Here is a 25967-nt window from a genome sequence, read left to right as displayed (position 1 = left end):
CGTGAACTACTTCATTCATTTCACTCTTTGCCGTGAAGCGTTCAAATGAAGTAGTTCATTCATGAAGTACGGAAGCCTGGCTAAGTTGCCCAGTTCGCCGCTCAACCGCGTCTACGCTGGCATCGCCTCGCTCGTACAATACAGCTTCGTAATACTTCATACATTTACCAACAGATGGCCGAACTATGCAGTAACGTGCACGCAACGTTTTACACGCATACAGAGCATGGTAGAAGGGGACAAAGGAAAGATAAACAGAGAAGCCTGTCACATATAAAGAAGGTATTACGTTTAATGAAGCTCGACATTTTCTCACGAAGCGCCCAAAAAAGTCTTTATCTGCTAAGTGAAATCTTATTTGTTGTATTCATGGACTGAAAACTACAAAATAGAATGAGTATGTTTACCACTGCCACAAAGTCTATATACCTACGTTAAGTAATTATTCAGAAATTTTCCTGTAAATTTTATTTTTGTGGAGAGTAATAACCCTCAAAATTCAAAACGTAAACTGTCACCTGTAGTCATTTCAAGTAAAATCCCTCTTTATTTTATTCGGAAAGCAGTTTTTGTGTTTATTCACGCTTATACAACGGCTAGCAACTCGCGATCGCGTAAAAGTAGTGAAATTTGGGGTTTCTTCGCGGATTTAGGTGATGGGAAAGCAAAGTGCAACTGTTGTTCTAAGAGTATTTCGCCTCGCGATTCGTCGACAGGCGGTAGAGGGAGGACTGAAGTGAAGGGAGAATGAGTGATGTAGCGCCGATGTAGTGGGAGAGGGAGAGGGGAAGAGAGTGAGTGAACTAGAAAAAAGTGTGGAGTGTGCTATCTGTGAAGAGTTTGAAGTACCAGTTCATTGAAATTGAGTGGTTAGTTCACACTTCACTGGAGTGAAGCGTTCATTTGAACGACTCATTCACGAGCTCCCCATCACTAACCACCTCCAATATCTGGCGGGCCGGATACCGGGGATGTCCGGCCAGCTAACGCGGGCTGGTTTCGGCCCGCGGGCCGTAGTTTGGAGACCCCTGGTTTAAGGTGTGCTGATGATGCTGTGATTGTTGAGCAACGCGCAAGCTGGCAGACGACGAGTAACCGTGTGGCGTTTGTCTTGTCGACAGCCGGTGGGCGGACCGGCGTTGGGGGGCGGAGGCGCTGGTGGCGGCGGCGGGGGCGGCGCGGCGCTGACGACGCAGCCTCGCAGCGCGTCGCGGGCGCGCTGCGCCGGGGGCGGCGGCGGTGGCGGCGGCGGCGGGGGCGGCGCCATGGACCTGAGCTACGTGACGGAGCGCATCATAGCGCTCTGGTTCCCCGCGGACGTCGGCCGCGCGCAGTTCCGTCAGGCGCAGCGCGACGCCGCGCACATGCTCCGCACCAAGCACGGCGAGAACTACATGGTAGGCGGCGGGCGGCGGTCTGGCTGCCGCGTGTGCTGTTCGTCAAACGAGCAGAAATCTAGCGGGTGGTCAAAAAGTCAGCACAAGTCTAAAAACTGAATAAATCACGGAATAATGTAGATACAGAGGTACAAATTGACACGCATGCTTGGAATGACACGGGTTTTTATTAGAAAAAAAGTAATAATAAAATAGAAACGTTCAAAAAATGTCCGACAGATGGCGCTTCATCTGATCAGAATAGCAATAATTAGAATAACAAAGTAAGACAAAGCAAAGATGGTGTTCTTTACAGGAAATACTCAATATGTCCACCATCATTCTTCAAGATAAAGATGAAATGGGAGATACGATACTGCGTGAAGAGTTTGACAGAGCACTGTAAGACCTGAGTCGAAACAAGGCCCCGGGAGTAGACAACATTCCATTAGAACTACTGACGGCCTTCGGGGAGGCAGTCTTGACAAAACTGCACCATCTGGTGAGCAAGATGTATGAGACAGGCGAAATACCCTCAGACTTCGAGAAGAATATAATAATTGCGATCCCAAAGAAAGCAGGTGCTGACAGATGTGAAAATTACCGAAAAATCAGTTTAATAAACCACGGATGCAAAATACTAACGCGTATTCTCTACAGACGAATGGAAAAACTGGTAGAAGCTGACCTCGGGGAAGATCAGTTTGGATTCCGTAGAAATATTGGAACACGTGAGGCAATACTGACCCTACGATTTATCTTAGAAGCTAGATTAAGGAAAGGCAAACCCAGGTTTCTAGACTTTTGTAGACTTGGAGAAAGCTTTTGACAATGTTGACTGGAATACTCTATTTCAAATTCTGAAGGTGGCAGGGGTAAAATACAGAGAGCGAAAAGGTATTTACAATTGGTACAGAAACCAGATAGCAGCTTTAAGAGTCAAGGGGCATGAAAGGGAAGCAGTGGTTGGGAAGGGAGTGAGACAGGGTTGTAGTCTCTCCCCGACGTTATTCAATCTGTATATTGAGCAAGCAGTGAAAGAAACAAAAGAAAAATTCGGAGTAGGTATTAAAATCCATGGAGAAGAAATAAAAACTTTGAGGTTCGCCGAAGACATTGTCATTCTGTCTGAGACAGCAAAGGACCTGAAAGAGCAGTTGAACGGAATGGACAGTGTCTTGAAACTAGGGTATAAACATCAATAAGAGCAAAACAAGGATAATGGAATGTAGTCGAATTAAGTCTGGTGATGCTGAGGGAATTAGATTAGGAAATGACGCACTTAAAGTACTAAAGGAGCTTTGCTATTTGGGGAGCAAAATAACTGACGATGGTCGAAGTAGAGAGGATATATAATGTAGACTGGCAATGGCAAGGAAATCGTTTCTGAAGAAGAGAAATTTGTTAACATCGGTTATAGATTTAAGTGTCAGGAAGTCATTTCTGAAAGTATTTTTATGGAGTGTAGCCATGTATGGAAGTGAAACATGGACGATAAATAGTTTAGACAAGAAGAGAATAGAAGCTTTCGAAATGTGGTGCTACAGAAGAATGCTGAAGATTAGTTGGGTAGATCACATAACTAATGAGGAGGTTTTGAATAGGGTTGGGGAGAAGAGAAGTTTGTGGCACAACTTGACCAGAAGAAGGGATCGGTTGGTAGGACATGTTCTGAGGCATCTAGGGATCACCAATTTAGTATTGGAGGGCAGCGTGGAGGGTAAAAATCGTAGAGGGAGACCAAGAGATGACTACACTAAACAGATTCAGAAGGATGTAGGTTGCAGTAGGTAGTGGGAGATGAAGAAGCTTGCACAGGATAGATTAGCATGGAGAGCTGCATCAAACCAGTCTCAGGATGAAGGCCACAACAACAACAACATTCTTCAACAACAGCTGTAGTCGAGGAATAATGTTGTGAACAGCACGGTAAAGCATGTCCGAAGTTATGGTGAGGCATTGCCGTCAGATGTTGTCTTTCAGCATCCCTAGAGACGTCGATCGATCACGATACACTTGCGACTTTAGGTAACCCCAAAGCCAATGATCGCACGGACTGAGGTCTGGCGACCTGGGAGGTCAAGCATGACGAACGTGGCGTCTGAGCACATCACCAAACGACGCGCGCAAGAGATCTTTCACCCGCCTAACAATACTTTTGTTGTTTTTGTAATAAAACCCCATGTCATTCCAAGCATGTGTGTCAATTTTTACCTCTCTATCTACATTATTCCGTGGTTTATTAAGTTTTCAAATTTATGCTGACTTTTTGATCAACCGGTACATGTACGAGGGTTGTCCAGAAAGTAATGCACTGCATTTTTTTTCTTAACGGAAAACAATGCTATTTTTTCTTTATTGTTATTTTAACACCTTATATAAAGGTGGGCCGGCAGCGGCAATATTACGCCGCTCTTCGGCCACAGATAGTACAAATAGCAACAAGGAAGACATAGAAAAACAAACATTTTGTTGTGCAAAAAACAGTAGACAAGTGAGTAAGAAAAATGGAGCCGTTCACAGGTGTAGTAAAATAAAAAACGTTCAGCACTTGTACACGAACACCGATGACGGATATAACACACGAGGACGATGGAGCGTGGGCGGTGAAATACTAAAGCACTAACACGACGCACACGCAAAGAACAGATGGCGATGATCTCTGGCGCGCAAATGTTCACTTGACGTGTACGAGTCCGGGAACCCCCAAAAAGGGGAAAGATGGGGCAGGAGGGCGAGGGGAGGGTGTAGATGCCAGTGGTGGAGGAGATGGGACGGTGAGGAAAGAAAGGAGGGGGGAATGAGACGCCCATGGCGAGGAGGCGGGGAGTAAGGGAGGAGGGAGAGAAGGGAGAGAGAGTGCCCTAAGGAAAAAACACAGTGTGTGGAAGGGAAGGATCAAAGTTGGTACGAGCCGGCTGGAGTGGCCGAGCCATTCTAGGCGCTGCAGTCTGGAACCGCGCCACCGCTATGGTCGCAGGTTCAAATCCTGCCTCGGGCATGGATGTGTGTGATGTCCTTAGGTTAGTTAGGTTTAAGTAGTTCTAAGTTCTAGGGTATTGATGACCTCAGAAGTTAAGACCCATAGTGCTCAGAGCCATTTGAACCATTTTTGAAAGTTGGTAGGAGGGGTAGATGGACGGGATGAGTGCATCATCATGGAGGGGGAGTTGGTGGAAGCCACCTTGGACGAGGGTATGGAGAATTGAGAGATGGAGTGCAGGTGGGACTGGGAATACAGGCGTGTCAGCGGACGGGGGCGGGAGAGGATGGAAGAGACTAGCGAGTGAAGAGGGTGGAGTTTACAGGAGGTGTATAGGATCCGTATCTGTTCGAGGAAAAGGAGGCGCTGCGGGAACGGAATAAGGTCATACAGGATACGCATGGGGAGGGGAGACTGATGCGATAAAGGAGGCGGAGTGCTTGGCGTTCTAGGATTTGAAGGGATTTGTAAAAGGTAGGAGGGGTGGAGATCCATGCAGGGTGGTCGTAGCAGAGGATGGGGCGGATGAGGGATTTATAGGTGTGGCAGATGGTGGAGGGGTCCAGACCCCATGTAAGGCCAGAGGAGACAGAGTCAGGTGCGTACCTTGGCTTGGTTTGTCCAGAGATGGGGTCCAGGAGAGCCGACGGTCAAGGGTGACGCCAAGGTACTTGAAGATGGGGGTGAGGGTGATTGAAGATGGGCGTGAGGGTGACAGGACGGCCATAAATGGTGATATAGAAGTTGAGGAGACGGGAGGAAGGGGTGGTTTTGCCTACAGTGATCGTGTGGATCTTGGAAGGATTGACCTTGAGCAACCACTGGTTGCACCAAGTGGTGAACCGCTCAAGATGGGATTGGTGAAGGTGTTGGGAGCGTTCGAGGGTGAGGGAGAGGGCAAGGAAGGCGGTGCCATCGGCGTACTAGAGAAGGTGGACGGGGGGTGGATACGGCGGCATGTCCGCCCTATACAGAAGGTAGAGAATAGGGGAAGAGGATGGAACCATGGGGCACAGCAGCGGATGGGTAGAGTGTGTAGGAAAGCGTGTTATGGGTGGTGACGTAGGACAATGCTACGAATACGAAACGTTACGTAGGTATTATTTGAAGTCTCCAGAGTGACCGCGCCAAGGTTCCGTCACTTCCGACAGATAGCGTAGCTGCAGGCCAGTTGCAAAATGGCATCTGTAGGTGATGTACGTTACAAGTAACGTGCCGTCATTGAATTTCTCATTGCAGGGAAAGAGACTGTGGGGAATATTCACAAACGCTCGTGCAAAGTCTACGGAACATCTGCTGCCGACGGAAGTAGAGTGTTGGGCACAGAATGTGGGGTCATCAGAAGGCTGTTCGGGGGAGCTCCACGGACAGACTCTTTACCAGTTGGAGCTGCATCTGTCAATCAGCAAAGGAAGTGCCGATCCAATCATCCGCACTCTTGACTATTCTAAAGAGAATACAAGATGAGTCCCTCAGTGTCTAACGGTTGCAACGTTTTAAAGCTGAGAGCCAGGCCTTCTTGTACCGGACTGTTACAGGTGATGAAACCTGGGTTCACCATTTTGAGCCCGAAACAAAACGACAGCCGATGGAACTGCGCCATTCCCGATCCCCACAGAAGAAAATGAAAATGTACAGAGCAACTGCTTCCGCAGGTAACGTCATGACCACCATGTTCCGGGACTTTGAGAGTGTCATTCTCATTGATGTGATGCTCAGAGGCGGTACCAATAATGCAGACGCATATGTCGAGACATTAACAAAACTCGGGACACACTTCCGGCGACTTCGGCGCCACAGCAACCCAGGATGTGCTTTGCTGCAACACGATAACGCGCCGTCCCACACAAGACTGAGGACTGCTGAACACGTCGCGGAACAGGGTTGGACAGTGTTACCCCATCCACCCTAAAGCCCAGATCTAGCTCCCTCGGACTTCCACTTGTATGGGCCATTAAAGGATGCCATTCGCGGAATGCATTTTGAGGACGATTAGGAGGCGATTCACACAGTGAAGCACTGGCTGCGCCACAAGCACAACGAATGGTACAGACAGGGCGTACACGGCCTTGTTTCGCGCTCAAGGAAGGCCGTAGAACGGCATGGAGATTACGTGGAAAAATAGGGTGTGTAGATAAAACACCATTCTTTCGTGTGTGTAATTCTTATCATGTTCAATAAAGAGTTGTTTAAGAAAAAAAAAGGCGGTGCATTACTTTTTTGCGCAGCCCTCGTACATACATCCTCCGCAAGCCACAATGCACTGCATGACGATGGGCACCTTGTACTATAGTTAACCATTCCGTTTTTTGTTTTGTTTCTTTTTTTAAGGAATTCATTATTTGTTCAGATCTACAATAAACCCAGTATCTAACCTAATTAGTGGGTCGTTTAAGTATACATACAATTGTATACAATTCAACAGAAGTCACGATACAAGTAATAATAAAATTATACGATTTTCTTTATTTCTAAGAATTACAGCTACTGCTTGCAGCGTTATAGGTTGTCAGTGAATGTACAAGCCTATCATAATATATCGCCCGGTGCAAACTGAGGCATTCTGCGTGGGAGTGCTCCAGCCACTGGCCTGGCCCGTAAAACTTGGTATATCACTGCAGTTTTCTCAAAAAGATAACTTCTAAAAGAAGTAGGGTTCCTGTCCTAAATCTAATTCTACACTACTACTACATTCATGATAATCGTCGCACCTTCCTCCTCAACCTAGCTACATCTTCTATGTTCCACTACTGCCCATTTTCCCATAAGAACTCTATCAACATCTTTTGTGAAATTTCATTAACCAAGGTGTTTAATATTTCAAAATTTTCCTGTTGTCCAAGTATTGATACGTGTCATTATCAGGAAGTAGTTGTCTAAGTTCGGCTGCTACATCATACGAGTATGTGGGGCACTCAGACAATTTTCAGTACACTACAGCTTCATCAGCAAACAGTCGCAAGTTGCTGCTCACCCTGTTCGACAGGTCTTTTATGCATATTGTTTACTCTGACAAGCTAAGAGATTATGACCACTGCCCACCACGACGTTTGCGGGCACGTTAACCTGTAACAAAAGTGTGTAACCGCAGCACACCCGGACGGGGAATCATTCCAGCGAAGACACGACCTGCAAATGTCGAAATTCACTGAGGTAAGCGGATTTGACAAAGGACAGATTATTATTACGCAGAGCCTGTGAACGAGTACCTTGAAAAGGGCGAAGCAGGTCGAATGTTCACGTGCTACTGTCGTGAGCATCTACGGAAAGAGGTAGGAGGGCAGTGAACTACCACTAAGCGGTAAATGGTTGTACGTCAACGACTCTTCACAGAATGTGGGGTTCTGAGGCTTGTCCTCTCTGTAAAGTAGGATAGACGGTCATCTACGGCGTCTCTGCCGAAAGAGCGCAATGCCGGTGCACGCTCAAGCATTTCAGAGCGCACCGTTCATCGTACATTGCTGAACACGGAGCTCTGCTGCACACTATACCTACGTGTTCACATGTTGACTCAGCGACATCGTCTGTTACGATTGCAGTGGGCACGGAACCATCGGGATTAGAGCATCGGTCAATGAAAACGTGTCGACGCTTCGAGTGAATCACGTTTTTAGTACACTAGATCGATGGTCGTCTCCACAAAGGCAGTCATCGAGGTGAACGGCGCCTCGAAACTTGCAGCACGCTACGGACGCAGGCTGGTGGGAGCAGTATTATGCTATGATAGACATTCTTCTGCGCATGCGTGGAGCCTGAGGTAGTAATCGAAGACGCGCCTACAGCTCCAAACCACCTGCATCTCTTCATGCATAGCCGACCGCAGTGGTCGAGCGGTTCTGCGGTCGCAGGTTCGAATCCTGCCTCGGGCATGGATGTGTGTGATGTCCTTAGCTTAGTTAAGTTTAAGTAGTTCTAAGTTCTAGGGGACTGATGACCTCCGATGTCATGTCGCACAGTGCTCAGAGCCATTCTTCATGCATGATGTCTTCCCCGACGACTATGTCACCATTCAGTAGTATAACCGTTCGCATCTCGTAGATAGAACCGTGCTACAGTGGTTTGAGCATTATAGTGAACTCACGTTGATGTCTCGAGGACCAAATTCTCCTGATGTAAATCCTATGGGACGCATCGGCGGACAAACAAGCCATTAAGCAGGTGGTCATAATGTTCTAGGTCATCAGAGTATACAGGGTGGTCCATTGATCGTGTCCGGGTCAAATATCTCACGAAAAAAGCGTCAAACGAAAAAACTACAAAGAACGAAACTTGTCTAACTTGAAGGGAGAAACCAGATGGCGCTATGGTTGGCCTGCTAGATGGCGCTGCCATAGGCCAAACGAATATCAATTGAGTTTTTTTTTAAAATAGGAACCCCCATTTTTATTACCTTTTCGTGTAGTACGAAAAGAAATATGAATGTTTTAGTTGGACCACTTTTTTCGCTTTGTGATAGATGGCGCTGTAATAGTCACAAACATATGGCTCACATATTTAGACCAACATTTGGCAACAGGTAGGTTTTTTAAATTAAAATACAGAACGTAGGTACACTTAAACATTTTATTTCGATTGTTCGAATGTGATACATGTACCTTTGTGAACTTATCATTGCTGAGAACGCATGCTGTTACAGCGTGATTACCTGTAAATGCCACATTAATGCAATAAATGCTCAAAATGATGTCCGTCAACCTCAATGCATTTGGCAATACGTGTAACGACATTCCTCTCAACAGCAAGTAGTTCGCATTCCGTAATGTTCGCACGTGCATTGACAATGCGCTGACGCATGTTGTTAGGCGTTGTCGGTGAATCACAGTAGCAAATATCCTTCAACTTTCCCCACAGAAAGAAATCCTGGGACGTCAGATCTAGTGAACGTGCGGGCCACGGTATGGTGCTTCGACGATCAATCCACCTGTCATGAAATATGCTACTCAATACCGCTTCAACCGCACGCGAGCTATGTGCCGGACATCCATCATGTTGGAATTACATCGCCATTCTGTCATGCAGTCAAACATCTTGTAGTAACATCGGTAGAACATTACGTAGGAAATCAGCATACATTGCACCATTTAGATTGCCATTGATAAAATTTGGGCCAATTATCCTTCCTCCCATAATGCCGCACCATACATTAACCCGCCAAGGTCGCTGATGTTCCACTTGTCGTGGATTTTCCGTTGCCTAATAGTACATATTACGCCGGTTTACGTTACCGCTGTTGGTGAATAATGCTTCGTCGCTAAATAGAATGCGTGCAAAATATCTGTCATCGTCCCGTAAGTTCTCTTGTGCCCAGTGACAGAACTGTACACGACGTTCAAAGTCGTCGCCATGCAATTCCTGGTGCATAGAAATATGGTACGGGTCCTGTCGATGTTGATGTAGCATTCTCAACGCCGACGTTTTTGAGATTCCCGATTTTAGCGCAATTTGTCTGCTACTGATGTGCGGATTAGCCGTGACAGCAGCTAAAACACCCACCTGGGCGTTATCTTTTGTGCAGGTCGTGGCTGACGTTTCACATGTGGCTGAACACTTCCTGTTTCCTTGAATAACGTAACTATCCGGCGAACGGTCCACAGACTTGAATGATGTTGTCCAGGATACCGAGCAGCATACACAGCACACGCCCGGTGGGCATTTTGATCACAATAGTCATACATCAACACGATATCGACCTTTTCCGCATTTGGTAAACGGTCCATTTTAACACGGGTAATGTATCACAAAGCAAATACCGTCCACACTGGCGGAATGTTACGTGATACCACATACTTACACGTTTGTGACTATTACAGCGCCATCTATCACAAAGCGAAAAAAGTGGCCCAACTAAAACATTCATATTTCTTTACGTACTACACGAAAATGTAATAAAACTGGGAGTTCCTATTAGAAAATCGCAGTTGATATCCGTTTGACCTATGGCAGCGCCATCTAGCGGGACAACCATAGCGCTATCTGGTTTGCCAATTCAAGCTACACGAGTTTCGTTCTTTGTAGTTTTTTTCATTTCATGTGTATTTCGTGAGATAAATGACCCGGTCACTATCAATGGCCCACCCTGTATAACAAGAGGGGTCTTTGCCTGGGGCACTCCTGATAAATCCTTTGTCTATGGTGAACACTCACCATCGAAGCTAACTTACTGTGTTCTGTTATCTAAAAAATCTTCGAGTCACTCAAGAATTTGAGAATCTGTTCCGTGTGGTCGTATTTTTCTTAACAGTCTATAGCGTGTACCAGTCAGTCTTTCCGGAAACCTATGAGTATGGAACCTGACTCTTGCCTTCATCCACGGCTCGGAGGATATCGTGCGAGACGAGTACAAGTCAAGTTTCGCATGAAAGAGCCTTGTAAACTCGTGTCTATTTGTGGATACAAGCATATCCAGTAGCTACGCGACAACACTGAGATATTTATATACGCCGAGTGCGCTTACCTGTACTAATCCATTGGCAAAGACTGAAATGTTGTTAGCAGGTTGAAGCACTTCCTTGTTCGGTTGAGTGAGTGGATTTACGTTATTTTCGAAGATTACATTCATATATTTTCCAACAAGTTCCTCGTCCGCAAGAAACATACCTTAAAACCACTCACAGAATGGGTCTTCGGTCTTAGCACTCCTCGTCCATAGCACGCTCATGTTTTTAAACACACACTTTCTAGAAAGAATTTTAAATCTACAACAGTGTCTGCGCTGCTTTGTGATCCCATCATCACCAGTATCAGCGTGACAGCCTCGGCCTTTTGTAGAAGATTATTCCATTCTTACCTGTTAAGTACCGAACTACTCCAGCTTTGAGTTACAGTTTTCCTTATGTCCTCTCCGAAACTTTCCTCCCACCTTAGCTCTGTTCCTCCAATCTACCTGGTTCCTTCAGTACTTAATCATTCCTTCATTAGCTCTCAGTACATGTCCTGCCCATTTCAGCCTTTAATTCTAAAAGCATCTGACATTGTCAGGTTTATTATATATATTATATAATTCATAATTGAATCTTCTCTTCCAGGAATCATTTTCCTCCACTGGCCCAAGAATTTGTCTCAATCTTTTTCTTTAAAATCTGCCAACTTCCTTTGCATCGAATTTTGTTAGTGTCCAAGATTCAGTATCGCCGGTCCCAGTGAAAGTTTATACATCGTAACTTTAGTTTTTCTGAACAACAGCACAGATTGGGTATGTGTTCTGAGATTATGGTAGCACTTGTTGTCACACAGTTTTCGTTTTAGGAACATTAACGACCCTCCCGGCTCAGCTCGCACGAGTACCAGTACGTAGCGACCGCCTAACTTGTTTATATAAACACACAAACACCTTCCTTGGAAATCAGTGTATTTATTAGAGAAAACAATGTCGAAATCCCTTCAGTAATCCCTGCGAATAGGCTTTACATGTACACACGAAAACACAGCGGAGGACTTTATTATATGAATGGATTCTTGTCAAGCTTCCCTTGCTCTCTGGATTTGCGGCAGCTTTTCATTGTCAGTGAAATGAATGGATTTTTTTGCTTTTGGTACCAACCAGTAGATGACATTAGCGATGTTCATCTTCTCTTGGCTACACTCTTTCTCTGACGTTGGTGAGACGACTGTGATATTTGCACAACATTTACCAGCGAATCGCACGTTAGGTAAGAGGCACGAAACGTACACGTGTTACGTCGACAAAACAAATCCATCTGCACCGAAGTGACAAGGAATTGCGCACACGGACCTCCGACGAAATGTATTCAGAACTGGCCTCAGTTTCAGTTCACTTTGATGTTTGTTTTGTGGAGGCCGACACTTAAATGTCAGTGCAGAGTTTTTAGAAATCATCTTAGAGATTGACAGTTGAAGCACAGATTTTCTCCCAGTGCCAAAAAATATTCGGAGAGTATTTTCATCGTTGCTGTACTTTGTGCTCCTATGACCGTGGAATCAGCTGTAATAAGTCATTCCTCGAATCCATCTCTGAATCCTTAACCTTCATCAACAAACACAACCTCTCTATACCTCAGCCAAACTAACCCTCCCCTGCTACACGTATATCCATGCCTAATTCGAAGGCCAGCCTGCTGTTTCCTTAAACACTGACAACGGAACCAATGCTGCTTCCTTGCTACTACAGACCTTAACTGAAGCTGGTGCCGTCACGTATCCAGTTGTCGCATTAGCTCCCCCCCCCCCCCCCCTCCTCCGTAAGCTCTTGAAGTATTCACAGACACAATTACTCTCTACCTCCCATTACTGCAGACTTGTGACTGGGATATCTTAACACATCACTGGCAATTACATCGACACATCTGCAGTATACTCAGTGAAAAATTCTCTGGAACTAACGACAGATATGCGCCAGGCGCAATTCAACAATAATGGTAAACTGAAGTAGAGTATAGCGACTCTTTAACACCAGCCTATAGCCGGAATATCCCTACGCACCACCCACACGCCCATAATAACAACCTCTCCTTGACGAGCTAAATAAAAGCACTTTTTTCACGTCCTGCATCCTACGCATTTACCTTCCGGACAACGTTCACCGTTCCTGATAATCTTAACTTTGAGCACACCATGACACGGGCCCATACATAAACGACGAGCACACTGACACACTTGCCATTCCTCTCACTCCCAACTTCCAATACTTATATTCCACATCACGACAGATCAAATCACACCGTACACAGCTACTGTTTCGAAAATCAGGAAATCACGAATCCAGTCGCACAACTGAGACGATACCCCATAGGCCCGCAGCTTGATTAGAAGTCGCTTGCGAGGAACGGTGTCAAAAGCTTTCCGGAAATCTATAAATACGGAATCAACTTGAGATCCCTTGTCGATAGCGGCCATTACTTCGTGCGAATAAAGAGGTAGCTGCGTTGCACAAGAGCGATGTTTTCTGAAGCCATGCTGATTACGTATCAATAGATCGTTCCTTTCGAGGTGATTCATAATGTTTGCATACAGTATATGCTCCAGAACCCTACTGCAAACCAACATCAATGATATAGGTCTGTAGTTCGATGGATTACTCCTTCTTAAACTCTGGTGCGACCTGCGCAATGTTCCAATCTGTAGGTACAGATCTATCGGTGAGCGAGCGGTTGTATATGATTGCTAAGTAGGGAGCTATAGTATCAGCGTAATCTGAAAGGAACCTAATCGGTATACAATCTGGACCTGAAGACTTGCCCGTATCAAGCGATTTGAGTTGCTTCGCAACCCCTAAGGTATCTACTTCTAAGAAACTCATGCTAGCAGATGTTCGTGTTTCAAATTCTGGAATATTCCATTCGTCTGTTTTATCATATGAACACACTGTCGAAAAAAATTAGTACAACCTTTTAGAGGTTTCTAATTCACTCAGTATTTATTGTTGCAATATTGCATATGAGTAATTGTAAAGATCACGTGTACGAACCAATAACCCCAGCGGCCCATAATGAAACACCCATACTACGACGCGGTGTAGCCTCCACAGGAGACAATGCAGGAGCTGACTCAGGCATCCAGTCGGTCGTACAGATGGCAGAATCCCGGGATACGTTACGCCACGCCTGCTCGACCTGCCCACACAGTTCTGTATGAGTTGTCGGTTCACGAGTCGCACGAGTCACTTCACCTCCCACCCCTGTTCGATTCGAGACACGCCCGAAGATCGTGCTGGTCAGGGAATTTGCTGCACGTCTTGTAGAGCACGGTGAGTTTCACGGGGAGTGTGTGGCCGAGCATTATCCTGTCGGAACAACACAGCACCTTCCTGTTGCAAGAATGACAAAAGAACTTGTCTGACAGCATTCTTCACGCGCTGAACGCTGGTTAGCGTCCCCTGCAGAAGTACCAAAGGTGAACGAGAGTTTTAGCTTACCGCACCCCAGTGGGGTAGAGCCAGTGTGTCTTGAACGAATGCACTCTATGAGAGAGCGCTCGCCAGGCCTAGTCGTACACGTGAGTGACCATCACTTGCTTGTTGGCAGAATCTGCTTCCATCGCTAAAAACCAAAGCGTGCCACTCCATCTTCCAAGTGACCCTCTGACGTCAGCAGTCGATGCTGTAGCGTGAGTGGAAGACGAGATTACCCATAGTCCCACTGCTAATAACCGGTATGCTACAGTTCGTGTAGACAAGTTTGGACTCAAAAACCGTCTTACCTGGGTTGCGGTGGCTGTACGAACTGCCATTGCTGCTCTTGCATTACGACGATACTGTGCTGCGTTGCCATCTAGAACCTCGTCTACGAGTGTGAGAATGTCCACGTGACCACTGGTACCAGCATCGTTGCTGAACTGACGCAGCACGTTTGGCTGTAGGAAGCACGAGCATATCTCCGTGGCATGGTTGCCTGCTTGCTCCAGACGTTTGTGTCAAACTTAGGCTTCTGGCTGAGCATTCACTGTTAAATGGTAGATACAGACGGCGCTCTGGTAACTATGCCACTACGCTATCTGTGGGATGATGATCTTGAAACGGCCACAATCCTCCAGGTGGCATATTCCGTCATCGGATCAACATCGACGCCGTCCTTCCAGGCGCGCAAATTTTTGCCCGGCAGCGCAAACCTACGAGGGGCGACAATGTAATGAGAATGATGTGGAAAAAAATGTTGCTTACCGTTAAAGTCAAGTTTAGTGTTGTCTCCTTCAAAGTAGTTCCCTTCTCATTGCACACACTTTTTGCAGCGCTTCTGCCATTGATGGTAACATTTCTGGAACTCATCTTCTGTAATATCCTCCAAGACCCTCGTCAAAGCTTTTTGGACACCTTGTGTTGTTTGAAAATGGTGTCCCTTGACCGCTGTTTTGACTGTAGGAAATAGAAAAAAGTAGCGCGGAGCGATATCTTGTGGATAAGGTGGGTGTGGTAGTACTGATTTGTTTTGAGGTTAAAAATTGCTGTTTCTCGCTGTTATGATGTGAGATTTTTGGGAACCATTTTTTTCTCACATCTTTATCATACCAAGATCTTCAGTTGTTATTAGACGAACTGTTTCTCGATTGATGTTCAGTTCTTCTTCGATCAGATCGTACGGGTTCACGCACCCTGGCCAAGTTGACATCCGTCCGTGAGGTTGATGGTCTTCCACTGCGGTCTTCAACTTCAACATTCGTTCTGCCTTCACTAAACATTTTATGCCGACGAAAAACTTGAGCTCCTCTCCAAAAGCCTTCTGAAGATCACCGTAAGTGCCGTAGCGTTTTCACCCAATTTAACGCAAAAGGAAATGGCATACCGTTGCGCAACATTATGCGGTTCCATTTCCCTGACAAGAGACACAAACACGTGTTAACTTGTTACAGCACAACTCACGACTGAGCATTTGCATCGATGTGGTGCTTGGACTAGAAGCAGCGCATAGACCAAGGTCAAAGATACTGTGCCTACGCAATCCTGCAGGGTTGCCACATGTTGCAAAGAAAATTAGGTTGATTACTTTATTGTCGCACCCCGAATATATTTGTGAATTATTTTAATTATCAACTGAAGAGCAGCAGCCACTACCAGGTCCATCTTTACTGCAAGGAAGTAAATAACCAATAAATAAGTGCAGCTCTTCGTTGTACGAGATAACACATGCATTAGCAACGACAAGAAAGGCGCAGGTGAGGCGCCTGGAGTGAGCTGTGTACTGTCCGTGAGCGATGGCTGATTATACACATCAGGGACTAATCCACAGGCTTCATACTAGGACTGTTCATATTTTTAAAAATATCGGGGAATCGTCTATATCGTTATTTTAAAAAAATTTCGCACCCAATTGTCGATACATCGAAAAATATCGATATATCGAGGAAAAGATATCGCCATACTGGCCTATAAAAATATCGGCTGCACATTGTAAATATACTGCTGGTTTTAGAACTGTATTTTAAGTATTGCGTTATTATTAGATGTGTAAGGTTGCGGGGGTTTAGTTTTTGCTTGCTTATTCTTGAACTGAGAAAAACTGTGAGGTGAAATGACAAGTTTAATGTCGTAATATTTCTCACCACATTACAGCTTTTCACACAGTTTTCAACTCGCCAACATAAAACAGCGCCAGAGCGACACAAACATCCGGCAGTAGACCCGTTTATTCCACATGTCAAGATCTCGCCGGGAAAGCCTGAAGAGTTACATGAATAAAGTATCTTGCCAACATCAAAAAGTAACATAAATTTATATATAACAATGTTAAATATTAACTCTCTGAAAGAACATTAATCTTAAGTTCAATATTATGGAAGTTTAATGGGAAGTTTCTTTACATTAATCCTAAGCACAATAATATGAAAGTTTAATTGGACGTTTTTTACAAAATTGCTCTTACACAAAGGTTATGATGTTGGTCAGTACTACGAAAATCGTCCGATTGCGGTTCAAAGTTCGGTACCATTTAGGACGACAATCAAGTCCACGGTGGATGGTTAGTCAAGTGACAAATTTGAGCACAAGATTACCCAAGGCCACTCGACTTCACAATGGATGCAAGTTGGTGAACCAACAAAGTTTATGCCTCTGCACGCGGTATTTACCTTAAGCTACAACGTGCTGCTGTCTGAAAGGCCGCTCTATCCCACTGAAATTCCTACAAGACTAATGTGGCCTTTACTGAACTTTCCAACAGAAACTTTCCCTATGTTCCTCGTTATGCGAGAAAACATGTACTCAGCCATAGTCTAATTATGTGGTGATATACACAAGTATGGTTGGAGCAGTGTGCATATTAAAGTGCCCTCTCAGTTCTCGCATGAACCGTTAACTAATTTAGCTGGTTCGTTTCTCCACATTTGGAACTAAACGTTGCTACAGATAATTTGAGCTGGAACGCAGCCGCTGTGAATGCGATGTCCGCACCAATTTCTCCTCTGTGTCGTATGTAGCGTTAAGCGCTCCATTCTGCACTTGACGCCAGTTCAGAGAAGAGTCCTCACAAAATTTTTCTCTTGTCCTACTCAAGGCAGAACTGCCTCCCTCCACTTGGGTTCCTTTTTCACATCACAGCTTTTTTCGACCAATAGGAGCATTCCTCTCATTGTGTAGGAACACCCTCTACCGGTCGCAACATCCCTTCCATCAAACTGTGTCGAAACATCAGTAGTTTTCTCCTTCCTATTGAGTTTCCGCCAATCCGACGTTTTGTGCCCATTCTAGACGCCTAAAGTACATTGACCTTTCCATGTGTTGCTTTCGCTGGACGAAAATGCGTCACTTACTTTTGTTCGTATCCCATTGTAGTTTCAAAACGCAGTTTTCTAAAGCGTCTCCTCTGCCCTTGTACTGATGCCTTCGCTACAGGCGGCCCTCCAGCTTGAATTACCTGGCGCGGGTCGCTGTCCTCTTTCCTGCCACCCCTTTAACTGGTTGCCGGCGTAATTCCTGCAGCGCAGTTTTGCTACGCCATTGTGGATCTGGCTTTTCAAAACTAAAAGTGACTCGACTCGTGTTCCCTGTTCTACCTTCTGCTCAAAGACATGCACTGTATAGGAATGGTGTGTTTATTGCCGTCGATTGACTGTCATCCCTTTTTGCGTATTTGCGTATTTGCATATTAATAGGCAAACGTTCTTATAATTGTCAATTTACATTAGGTGTCACCTTCACCTTCTCATTGCGATTTGTAAAGGTGTCATGAAAGGTGCAAACCTGACAATTTATTCTGTCACCTTACATATGTCCTGTACATCAACAAGGTAGCAGCCTGCTTATCCCCCTTAGAGCAAGAATTGAAAGGTAAACGGCGCAGGTTCATGCTTGGTGGCAACCACTTTGCTAAAAGTCGTGATTGCCTGTCAGTGGCACAATAAAAGGTGCCCGATGTGTCCGTACCATACATCAGATGCCTTACCTAGCAGCCAAAGTGTCAAAATTGTATGGTGAAGTTAAACGTTGCACTTTCTGTTAGTAGCGCCGAATGCTTCAACATTTCCTCTAACTCGTCTCCGCCCATCAAAAAGCCCAGTGATGTCATTTACATTTTTGTTCATCATTTTCGACAACTATTTTTGAAGAATGCTATTTCTTCACATCGGCATTCCTCAAAAATCGTCGGAAATCTTGTCATTCCAGTCACATCGCCTCCCCTCCTTCCCCCTCACCCCTCCAGTGCAGTCGGGCTACTTCTTTGTGACACCTATGCTTGCTTCACGCAGTCAAAGACTGGATGTGGTTCAAAAAATGGTTCAAATGGCTCTGAGCACTATGGGACTTAACATCTATGGTCATCAGTCCCCTAGAACTTAGAACTACTTAAACCTAACCAACCTAAGGACATGATACACATCCATGCCCGAGGCAGTATTCGAACCTGCGACCGTAGCGGTCACGCGGTTCCAGACTGAAGCGTCTAGAACCGGCCGGCACTGGAGGTGGTGAGAGCTCAAAAAGTAGTAAGATTCGTTCACACAGTGAAAATAATATTCTTTTACTTTTGGAAAAAAAATTCGACGTATAGATATTTTACCAACAGCCCTACATCATACCGTGACACAGATCCGATCACCAAATAACTGTTGTCGTTATTAGCAAGCCGCGTACAAAAGCAGACGTAACGACGTGAGACAGCTACACCCAACGTACCGCTCTGCTAGCAGGATAAGCTTAATTGTAGAGCTACACGCATGGTGAAAGCTTAAGCCGCGATATATTATCTGTCTGGTAGTAGCGTGTAAATACGTGCCGCCGGAATCAATTTCCTGCGACCGCCGTTGCGATAGGAGCGGCGCGGTAGACCCGAAAGGGGCCCGTGTCTTGCTGCGGCTCAGCAGGTGTTTCATTTTGCTCTCTTTTGTCTTTTTCTCTCTCCCTCCCCTCCCCCCCCCCCCTCTCTCTCTTGCTTGCGCCTCCCGTGAAGAGTTATTTCGCGCGTTGTCGCCGCATCGCGGCGCATACATATTCATGCGTCGCGGAGACCTGGCTGATGAGCTCCGTGCGTGGCTGGCCGGATAACCGTCGGCGCCAGTCGCGATGGAAAAAGAAGTAAACAGGGGGAAAAAAAGGAAGCGTGATGGAAAAACGCGACTGATGGCATTTGCAGAGCCCGAGAGGCGCCTCGCGTCGTTAAAGAAGAACGCGGCCTGGGTGCGGCAAGTGGCGAGTGGCGCTGAGCGGCTTTTGTGCGGCGACTCTGCCGCCTGCAGTCAGTGGACACGGCGCGGCCGAACAGAGCAGAGCAATAAAACCGCCCACTGCAATGGGCCGGGCTTTCCAGGTAACGGAACGTACTGTAATTTTAGGGCACCTCGTCTTACTTCGGGGCGCTAATCCAAACTCAGTGCCACCTTTAAGACAGGTATCTTTATACAGGGTGTTCCAAAAAGGTACGGCCAAACTTTCAGGAAACATTCCTCACACACAAAGAAAGAAAATATGTGGACATGTGTCCGGAAACGCTTACTTTCCATGTTAGAGCTCATTTTATTACTTCTCTTCAAATCACATTAATCATGGAATGGAAACACACAGCAACAGAACGTACCAGCGTGACTTCAAACACTTTGTTACGGGAAATGTTCAAAATGTCCTCCGTTAGCGAGGATACGTGCATCCACCTTCCGTCGCGTGGAATCCCTGAAGCGCTGATGCAACCCTGGAGAATGGCGTATTGTATCACAGCCGTCCACAATACGAGCGCTAAGAGTCTCCACATTTGGTACCGGGGTTGCGTAGACAAGTGCTTTCAAATGAGGCCCCCATAAATGTAAGTCAAGAGGGTTGAGGTCAGGAGAGCCACGGAATGGGTCCGCCTCTACCAATCCATCGATCACCGAATCTGTTGTTGTGAAGCGTACGAACACTTCGGCTGAAATGTGCAGGAGCTCCATCGTGCATGAACCACATGTTGTGTTGTAAAGGCACATGTTGTAGCAGCACAGGTAGAGTATCCCGTATGAAATCATGATAACGTGCTCCATTGAGCGTAGGTGGAAGAACATGGGGCCCAATCAAGACATCACCAACAATGCTGGCCCAAACGTTCACAGACAATCTGTGTTGATGACGTGATTGCACCGAAGTCAACATTACCTTCCTTCAATTGGGCCAACTGGACGTGAATCGAGGAAGTACAGTAAATACTGACGAAACTAAAATGTGCTCTAACATGGAAATTAACCGTTTCCGGACACATGTCTACATAACATCTTTTCTTTATTCGTGTGTGAGGAATATTTCCTGAAAGTTTGGCCGTACCTTTTTGTAACACCCTGTATAACAATGACTGACCTTACAAGTGCGTGAAACGGAATGAACGTAGGCGTGTAGCAAGTGGAGATTTTTCGACTTCATAACGTGGAATTTCAAGTTGCGTATAATTTCCGAGTGTAAACATCCGAAAACATTTATTCAGATTTTGTAACGTGAATCAATGCGATGTAACATAGTTTTCTACGTCATCGGTACAAGCGTCCGTTGTGTGTGTCTATGTGTGGGGGGAGGTGTGGTAGGTGAGCGGAGATTTGTGGTGAAAAGTTCCTATGGGACCAAACTGCTGAGGTCTTCGCCCCTAGGCCTATACACTACTCAATCTAACTTACGCTAAGGACAACACACACACACACACACACACACACACACACACACACATATGACCGAGGGAGGAATCGAACCTCCGACGGGGGAAGCCACGCGAACCATGGCAAGGCGCCTGAGACCACTCCTCTGTGGTGAGCGGAAGAGACACTTTGCCTCCCTCCTAGAACTGAAATTCTGCCTTTTCTTCTACGCGATGATGGTTTAGGCGTCGTCCTGCATTCAAGACGAATTCGAAGACTTACAGATCATTACCAGAATACAGTCCACAAACTACACTACTCTACAGTTCTGAAGAACGGAATCACCTTTTGCATATGAGTATAGCGCTATCCCGTGACTTTTGTTACCTGAGTATACTGAGTCTCTCTTCGATATCGCTTTGCTGAGGAAAATTGCACTACTGCGTCCAGTTATCACACAAACTCCAAAGAAAAGATATTAAGACAGGTGATCGCGGAACTGAGAATCTACAAAATCGCTAGACAGAGGAAGGGCAATTTGGACTTCATGGGATACCGCTACGATTCCATGCATATTACGTGGAAATACTTGCTCCGCTTTTGACGTCTATAAGAATTAACATTGGTTTCGTAAAATAGCGATCTTATGAAACTCAACACGCTAAATGTATGAAGATAGTAACTGTTCTCGAAAGAACAGTTACCATTGATGACCTTGCAGCTTCTGTAGAATAAATGATAATTAATTGAAACCCTCAGCTGCCAACAGGTGTTTTTGATATACCTCGATGGAGACAGCTGAAAATGCGTGCTCCGACCGGGGCATAAATGGTCATCAATGGTATCTGTTCTTTCGAGAATAGTTACTATCTTCATACATATAGTTAAAGGCTACCCAGCCATTGACCTTCGTCTGTGCGAATGCGCACAGGTTGCCCGAACACTTACGGGAATCGTCACCTTACTGTGTGCGAGTAATGAGTGGATGGGCATGTACACATTAGGTACATTACGTATGTAAATTGTAGACAGTTGGGAATGTGGGTCTCACGGGAAGCGTGCAAGGGATAAGTCCCTGCAGTGGCGCTATTCATCTGTGTCCTCGGTGGCTCAGATGGGCAGCTGGCACGGTAGCTCAGCGTGTTCGGTCAGAGAGCTGGTTCGCCTCTCTAATAAAAAAACTGAGTGGAAGGATCAACAAACGAACTTCACCGGAGGTCATGTGACGTCCGAAACGAACAAATTCAACGATCAACAATGAACAAAATGCAAAAAAGAAAAAAAGAAAATGGATAGAGCGTCTGCATTGTAAGCAGGAGATCCCGGGTTCGAGTCCCGGTTGGGGCACACATTTTCGGGTGTCCCCATCGTGGTATATTCACAAAACTTGTCGGCAGCTGAATGTTTGAATTAATTATCAACACGCTATGTTCGGCCATACAATCCAGAAGGCGGCAGTTATCAGCACCCTTCTTGTGGCGCAAATCGTTCGGTAGAGTTCCTTGCAATCGCCTACTGAAAATGTAGTCTCTTGCAAAGTACCGGATCTGCTTTGTGTCTGGAATGAAGACTTCCTCGGCAATAGAACTCAACAATCCAGGTTACCAACGTTAAGAAATTGTCCGATGTGAAACTAGTTTCAGCAGTAGCCATAGCGTGTGTGTGTGTGTGTGTGTGTGTGTGTGTGTGTGTGTGTGTGTGTGTGTGTGGGTGTGTGTGTGTGTGTGGTTTGAAGTTTTCGGGCGCTAAACAGCGTGGTCATCAGCGCCCAAACGCATAAAAACAGGAACACATGCGGTGAAGGGACGAAGACGAACAGCGTTCAAGGAGAATGGCTAAAAGACGCAGACCTGACGCAGTTCCAAATCCCCACATACAGAGGCAAAACAAGAGGAGAAGGAACACACTAAAAAAGGAAAGGAAACACAAGGAAAAGAGAACAGAAACCGAAGGGAAACAAGGAGGTAATCGTGACTGGCGGACCTCTTACCTAAAACCTGGGTGAGCCAGTCACCCAGCAGCACATTAAAACCTTCTCCCTAAAATCCGAGGCAACAGATTGGACAGGACACAAAACCGTAAGACCTTAACCACAGTCGCTGCGTCGTCTTGCAAAATAGAGGGCAAATCCGGTGGCAAAGAAACCACCGCCCTCTGGTCAGAGAATAAAAGACAGTCAAGCAAAATGTGGCGGACAGTAATCTGAACGCCACAAGCACTGCAGATTGGGGGGTCCTCCCGCCGGAGTAAAAATGCGTTAAGGGACTGTGCCCGATGCGGAGGCGAGTGAGGAGAACCTCATCCCGCCTGTATGACTGGTAGGACGTACGCCATGGTCGCGTAGTGGCCTTTACCAGACGCAGCTAATTGTCAGAAACTGCCAGCCACTCCTCTTCCCATTGATGCAAAACACGAAAACGCAGAAGGGAGGTTACAGCATGGAGGGGGACGGCACATTCAACAACGTGAGGGAGGGAACATGCATCTTTGGCAGCCACATCCGCCAGTTCGTTGCCCCTAATACCCACGTGCCCCGGCACCCAGCAGAAAGAAACCTCCTTCCCCTGCCGTTGCAGGTGGAGTAGGGCATCATGGATGTTCTGGACGACCGTATCCGCTGGGTACAGGTGTTGCATGGTCTGAAGGGCACTCAGGGAGTCAGAACAGATGAGGAACTTAAGACTGGGAACACATCTCATCTGCTCCAATGCCCGCAAGATTGCAAACAATTCGGCATCGAGGATGGTAAATGCCGCAGGAAGCCGTAACGTGACGACGCGATCAGGGAAAACCACAGCACAACCAACAGAGTCCCCCTGTTTAGAGCCATCCGTGAAGATAGGTACATGGTCCGGATGCTGGTTTAAAATATCGTAAAATAAGGAGGTAAAAACAAACGCCGGAATGCAGTTCCTCCGGTTCTCCGACAAGTCTAGAAGGATGCTGGGCCTCTGGAGCAACCAGGGAGGCAGCCGAGTAAAACCTTGTCGTTGGGGGGCCACACGCTCCACACCAAGGGACTCAAGCAAATGCTTGGCACGAATCCCAAATGGTCTCGTTGCCCTGGGACGACTGGAAAAGAGACGTTCCATAGGCGGTCGGGCAACGGTAGGGTACGCAGGGGAGGTAGGACAGGCAAGGAAATGACACACCCGTCACACCGTGAGGAGTTTCCGCCGGATGGCGAGCGGAGGTTCCCCTGCCTCAGCACACAGGCTGGGGATGGGACTGGTACGGAAGGCACCAGTGGCCAGCCTGATACGCTCATGGTGTACTGCGTCAAGGATCTTCAGATACGAAGGCCTTGCTGACCCATACACGGTGCAAGAATAGTCAAGACACGATCGGACGAAAGCCCTATAAAACTGCAGCAGACGCGCCCGATCTGCTCCCCAGGACCGAACCGATGGCTCAGACACTTCAAAATATTCAGTGCCTTCAGGGCCCGCACCTTGAGGTCTTTAAGGTGAGGCAACCACGACAACTTGGAATCAAAAGTGAGGCCCAGGAACCTCACAGTGTCTCTAAAAGGAAGAACGGTGTCCCTCAGACGCAATTCAGGGGAGGTAAAACGATGCCGAGAACGATTAAAATGAACACACACAGATTTGTCTGCAGAAAAGGTAAAACCCGTCTTTGCAGTCCATGCCTCTAAGCTCTTTATCGTAAGCTGCAACTGCCGACTAGCAGTGACAAGAATGGAGGAAGAACAGAAAACAGCAAAATCGTCCACAAACAAGGAGCATTGGGCAGGACTCAGGATAGTGGACGTGATACTGTTAATAGCGACGGCAAAGACGGTGACACTTAAAACGCTGCCCTGAGGAACACCATTCTCCTGCACGTACAAATCCGATAGCACATTACCAACCCGATACTGAAAGAGACGGTGAGAAAGAAAGGACCGAATGAAGATGGGGAGACGGCCACGAAAGCCCCACTCATGGAGTTGATTGAGGATAAGGCGGCGCCAAGTAGTGTCATACGCCTTATTAATGTCAAAGAAGACCCCTAGACAATGCTGGTTACGTAGTAAGGCCTGCTGGATGGCGGCCTCAAGCAGGGTCAAGTTGTCTATAGTGGAACGACATCTACGAAAGCCACATTGAGAGGGGCTAAGGAGCTGCCTGGTCTCGAGCAGCCAAACCAGGTGACGGTTGACCATGCGTGACAATGTCTTCCCGACACAGCTCGTCAAAGCAATACTGCGATAACTACTGGGATGCGTTCGGTCCTTCCCTGGTTTGAGGAGGGGAATCAAAATCGCCTCCCTCCACGAGTCAGGGTATGATAACCATATCATATTAAAACAGTTCAGGAGAACTTCCTTGGATGGCAGCAACAGGTGCCACAGCATGCTGTACCGGATTTGATCATGACCAGGCGCAGTATCATGAGCCACAGACAGCGCCGAATCCAGTTCCCACATTGTGAAGGGGCAGTTGTAGGGTTCAGAATTTAGAGACCGGAAGTCCAAGTGACCCCTCTCGATGGCAGTGCGGTAGCGGCAGAAATCTGGATCACAGTTAATAGTGGCGGTAGAGTCCGCAAAATGCATGGCCAGTGACTGGGCAATGTCACTCGGCGCCGTGAGGAGACATCCCTGATGCAGCAATGCCGTGACAGGTAGCTGGCTGAGTGTCCCGGAAATCCTCCTGATGGCTTCCCATACTTTCGTAGAACTAGTGGAGCGAGAGATGGAGTTCAAGAACGATTGCCATGACCGTCGTTTGCCCTCTTTAGTCACTCGCCGCGCTCTGGCCCTTGCCACCCGAAAGGCCGCAAGATTGTCAGCTGAGGGATGGCACTTGAAGCGGCGCAGAGCTGCACGGCGGGCTCGGATGGCTGAGCGGCACTCAGTGGTCCACCAAGGGAGAGAACGCCTCTTGGGATGATCGGATGACCTTGGGATTGACGATTCAGCAGCATGGAAGATCACGGCTGTAACATGGTCTACCCATTCGTGGACGCTGGCCCGGTGTTCCAAAACAGCCAGTTGGCTGAAACGTGTCCAGTCAGCTCTGCAGAGGTACCATCGGGGCGGTAATGCCACACCCTCATCCAGGAGGCGAATCCAGAGGGGGAAGTGGTCACTAGAATGGAGGTCAGCAGCAGCCTCCCACAGAGCAGAATCC

At 46.8% G+C, this 25967-nt stretch overlaps 1 protein-coding gene across 3 annotated transcripts in view; it reads left to right on the top strand.

The window, feature by feature from the left end:
• The window catches only part of LOC126272437 (tensin), a 2382193-nt gene that overhangs the window by 1940297 nt on the left and 415929 nt on the right, over nt 1–25967 (top strand). For all 3 annotated transcript variants that reach the window (XM_049975310.1, XM_049975309.1, XM_049975311.1), the window contains one exon: nt 1122–1397. In XM_049975310.1, the coding sequence (XP_049831267.1) occupies nt 1122–1397 (276 nt within the window). The remainder of the gene's footprint in view (nt 1–1121; nt 1398–25967) is intronic.

The sequence above is a fragment of the Schistocerca gregaria genome, chromosome 5 (assembly GCF_023897955.1).
Source record: "Schistocerca gregaria isolate iqSchGreg1 chromosome 5, iqSchGreg1.2, whole genome shotgun sequence".
NCBI lineage: Eukaryota > Metazoa > Arthropoda > Insecta > Orthoptera > Acrididae > Schistocerca > Schistocerca gregaria.
Note: the sequence above shows the minus strand (reverse complement) of the source record. Positions and strands in the feature narration are given on the sequence as shown.